The sequence below is a fragment of the Apis dorsata genome, unplaced genomic scaffold, assembly GCF_000469605.1.
Source record: "Apis dorsata unplaced genomic scaffold, Apis dorsata 1.3 scaffold_47, whole genome shotgun sequence".
Lineage (NCBI taxonomy): Eukaryota > Metazoa > Arthropoda > Insecta > Hymenoptera > Apidae > Apis > Apis dorsata.
The window spans coordinates 43,838-49,027 of record NW_006263349.1 but is presented as its reverse complement, the minus strand read 5'-3'; the positions used below and the strand labels follow the sequence as shown (position 1 = coordinate 49,027).

The window sequence follows — 5,190 nt, the reverse complement described above, 5'->3', positions numbered from 1 at the left end:
TATTATATATTATATATTATATTTTTATTGTTTACAATTTTAAATTATAATAGAATTATTTTTATAATAACAAAAATAAATATTAAATATTCAAAAATAATATTCCTCCAAATTTGATATATCTGATATAATTTTATATATTTAATGCTTTTTTTATATTGTCAAGAGAATCTTATTATAATCTAAAAATAATATATAATATATGTATTTTACACAATTACATTATATAATAAATATTTACAATTTTTTTTTAATAGTTATTTATTAATCAAAATAATTATAAACGATAATCATATTAATCAAGTTGAGAATTCTATCGGGCTATATATTTAATTCTTCAAAGTATATGGATCTAAAAGATTTATAATGTTTTATATTGTAAAATATGAATTACGTTCATAAGATAAAGAAAATATATTTTTAAATATTGATGATTATTTTTTACATAAGTGTAAAATAACTAAATTAAAAAGAAACAAATAATAGATTTGTCAAGATATGATTTTATTTCGCATGTGCTTTAAATTAATTTTCAAAGTATTGCATACTAGTAATTTTTATTAGTATACAGAAAAATGTTTTGAAGTAATTTAGATATATTATATACAATTATTAACTTAATAAATCATTATTTAAATATTCAAAAATAAATAAAAATGAAAAAAATAATAAATAAAAATATTCAAAAATAAATTTTTATATTGCAAATATATGCGAAGTATTTATGAATATAAAATAAAAAATTATATTTAAAAACTATATTTACAAAGATATTCATATTTTTATAAAAAGTTCATTATTTTAAATTGATAATATAAATTTAAATTTAAATTTAAATGATAATATATTTAAATAAGATGTTTCAATATAGTTGCAAATTATATTTCTTTAATTTATTTTGTAAATTATACCGATTATTTTTAAAAATAACTATACTTTAATTCTTTGATTTTTATTATTATTATTATGATCTAACATAAAATAATATTATTTAATTTTTTTTCAATTTCTCATATTCATCATCAAATCAATTCAAATTATAAAATTTAATAATTAAGAAGATATTTATAAGAATTCATACCCAAGTATGCAGATGAAAAATGCAAGACAAAATGTAAGTATACCAGGATGTTGAGATGGTTTGTAATCTTTCTTTAATGGACGACATGCAAGCCATAATTCTATTCCAGGTATTATACAACATAAAATAAAACATATACCAAACATTATTAATGGACCTGCTTCCAGATGTATAGACTGTAACAATTAAAAAATATTTAATAATAAATATAATAAATATATTATAATATATATATATTAATATAATAAATATTATTTTATTTTTTTACTATTATTTTACAGTTACTTTTTAATTTCGAACTTTTAAAATAGAAAAATATAAATAATTAATTATTTAATGCACAATATTAGAAAGAATATATATTTTTTTATAAAAACAGATGGACTGATTTGAAAATATGAACTATTTGTAACATTAAAGTTATAGTAAAATTATAAAAGTATAATATATTATAATATATTATAATATAATAGTATTGTATATTATATTTTCAATTATGAATAAAACATCTCGTTATCACGATATCATTTATATTATGAATAAGAATCATGATGTCATAATTCGTTATGATATCATATATCAGAAATATTCTTCAATCATAGTATGTAAATAATATGGAAATCGTCAAATTGTCAAATCAAATTAATATATTGCTAAAGTCGTATATTTTCATTATTGTCTGAATCTATCAAACTTATAAAAACTTATAAAAACTCTCGCGCAACAAAAGTCGTGAAGAGAAGTGTCTAAATAGAATGAAATAAAGAGCGAATTAACATAAACATAGATTCAGAATGTTAATTATTAGTAGAATATCTGTTTTTTCCAAAGTTTGCTCTTATTCTGTCATCAAATTTTTAAGATAAGAATTTGAATGAGAAAACTCTCTTATTTATAAACTATAAAAACAGTTGCTTAAACTTTTAAACTTTTTTAAGTATTCAATAGTTCTGAATCATTCTAACGATTGACGTAATAGAAATTTTGTTCCTTATATGAATATAATGTAATATATATTTAATAAATATATACAATATAGTATATAATTATATAATAATTATATTCATTATTATTATAATTTATATAATGACATATTTAACAAAAAATAATAATATTTAATCAAAGAATCGCAATCTAAAAATTTCTATAAAAATTTAATTTACACTGCAGTTTCAGCAAGTTTTCAAAGTTTTCAGCAAACATAAAAATTTTATTCTTAAATAGATGAATTTTTTTAGAGAGAATTAGATGGAACTAGAATTCTTTTGCTCTTATCCTATTCAATTTATGGTTGCTTGACAACTTATGACCTCAATATATGATACACAAGAAGCAATTGCTTGATATATAAATTTTGTAAAAAATAAAATTTCTTATTCTCTATTATTATTTTTTATTATTTAAAAATAACGTTCCTTTATTTAAAAATTTATTTTCAATATTATTATATGCCTAATTCTGAGTAACCACAGCATAATCCAAATCAAGTATTACAAATTGTTCTCTTAGAATCTAACAAAAATAATACTTCATTTTTTTTTAATATTATAAAATATATATTTTTAGTATAGTTTTTAGTAATATATTTTATAAAAACAATTTTTATAATAAAAAAATCAGCTTATTGCATTAGATATTAGATGAACAAAGTAAAAAATAGAGCAAGATAGTACAATGGTTTTTGCATAAATAATTTAATTGCTTAATGTAAATAAATAAATAATAATGTAAATAAATAAAGATGAATATATTAATTTTTATGTTTGCTTTAATTCTTAGAATCGATTATTTTAAAAATATACAACGAATATTTTAATATATAATATTGGCAATTATATGAATATTTAATCTATTTAATTAAAAAGTATATACAATAGAGTGATTTTTATTTTTTAATTTTTAATTTTTTGTCATACATTTCAAAATTATAACAATTTCAAAAAATTAGGAATTTGGTTATTAATAAATTAAAATTTATATTAAATATAATTATGTACATGGAAATATTCAAGAGAAATTAGATTATACGATAAGAAACAGAAACTAAGAAAAAATAAAGAATTTAATAAATATAATTTTTCTTGTTATATCTTTTTTAAAAAATTTTTTACATAAATGTTCTGGAATCTTTTATCATGTCAAATGAATAATTATAATAATTTATATATTTCAAATATATTCATTTCATAAAAAATTTTTATTATACAAAATAATAATAACAAATATATATAATAATAACAAAATAATAATAATTACAGATATATATATTTATATCTATATCTATATTATATTTATTTATATAGATAAAATGTAATCATAAATTTTTTAAAAAAAGATTATTTTTTATAAAACGATATATTATATCAAAAAAGTTTATAAATTACAATATATTTGAAAATTAAGATATCAACTTTTATAACAGTAATAGTATCAAAATATAATCTACTAATAATCTACTAGTCAAAACTATTAATAATATTTTTATTTGTTTCTAATAATGTAAAAATTTCATTTATAAATACATTTTACTATAAGAAAAAAAATATATAATTAATTAAACAAAAAAAAATATTTTAGATAACAAAAGAAAATAAATATAAAAGAAAATAAAATTAAAATCAAAAAAAGAAACAAAATATATAATATTAAATGAGAAAAAGAAAGAAAAATATATAATAGATTGAACAAAATAAATATATAATGAATTAAAGAACTATACAAGATAAAGAAATCACAAGAAATAAATTTTAATGAAAACTAAAAAACATAATATAAATTTCAATTAAATACAATGTAAATATAAGAAATAAAAAATATTAATATATACTAGAAATTAAAAAAAATCGTGGATAATTATTTGTTCAATTTTATTACAGTTGATTTAAGATGATTCATATGAAACGAAAACTGTTCTGTATGAGATCAAAAGAAGAACTGCTATCTCAAAATCTAGAATAAACATCTTTCTCAGTGTTTTCAAATTGTGTGGTATTATATTTAGTCGAAGTTAGTGGCTTCTTTTTTTTGTAGTTGATTACTTGAACTACACAGCTGTGCGAATAAATATATTCTCTCAGTCATTTCCAAATTTTTTAGTCTCAATTGAATATCTGGGAAGTTCTGGTCTCGAGAAAATTATATATCTCGAATGAAATCTTTGAAAAGCACGAGTTTCTTATTTTAATAAAAAATATATGAATAAGAAATTAATTTTCTTAATTTTTATTAAAAATATTGTCTTTTCCTATATTCTTTAGAAATATTTATATTTTAACAACAAAATAATGTATTATTTTAAAAATATAAATATAATTTATAATGTATCATTAAAAAAATAGTAATATTTAATAAAAAAAAATTAATATACAATGTATTTTCTCCTTCAATATTTGATCAAATTTTTAATTTCTTTTATTTTCTATTCCTGTCGAATAATGAATTAAAAAACTATATATATAATATTAAATTTCTTATATTTACATTGTAACTATACAGCATAAAAAAAAATATTTTAAATAAATGTTAATTGGTTTATAAACATAAAATCTATTTCAATAACAAAAAATTAATATTATTTTCTATTTAAAAAAATATTAACGATATTCCTTTTTTCTCTTATAATACAATAATCTCAAAAAATTAAAAAAAATTTATTTTCCTAATAATTAAAACAAAATTCTGAAAAGCAACTTATAACACTTTATTTTGAACACTTTATTTTATTAAAGTTTTATTTCATAAACATATAATCAATCCATCATTTATCCATATAACTTTTTTCTTTCTTTATTAATATTTTGAGCATTTTATAAAAATATAAAAAATATATCTTACCTCTGATATCAAAGTTGATGTATCTAATCGGTTTTCTATTGCATCTATTAATAAATCTAAAACAATGTAAAATAATTTTAGAAAATGTTTATATTATTTAAAATTAAAATGCACATTATCATAAATTTATGGGAAAGCAAATTAATAAAAATTTTATATTCATAGAAAATGTATAATATATGCACACATAAATTAAACATGCATATATTATATTTAATATTTAAACTAATATTATTATTAATATTATAAATTAATATAAACTAATATAATATTAT

At 16.2% G+C, this 5,190-nt stretch overlaps 1 protein-coding gene across 1 annotated transcript in view; it reads right to left on the bottom strand.

Moving 5' to 3' along the window:
* LOC102671339 (prominin-1-A) overlaps positions 1-5,190 on the bottom strand; it is a 62,500-nt gene that overhangs the window by 40,745 nt on the left and 16,565 nt on the right. The window contains exons 3-4 of the mRNA XM_006608845.2: positions 4,916-4,971; positions 1,082-1,257 (exon numbers count right to left, since the gene is read on the bottom strand). Of these exons, the coding sequence (XP_006608908.2) occupies positions 1,082-1,257; positions 4,916-4,971 (232 nt within the window). The remainder of the gene's footprint in view (positions 1-1,081; positions 1,258-4,915; positions 4,972-5,190) is intronic.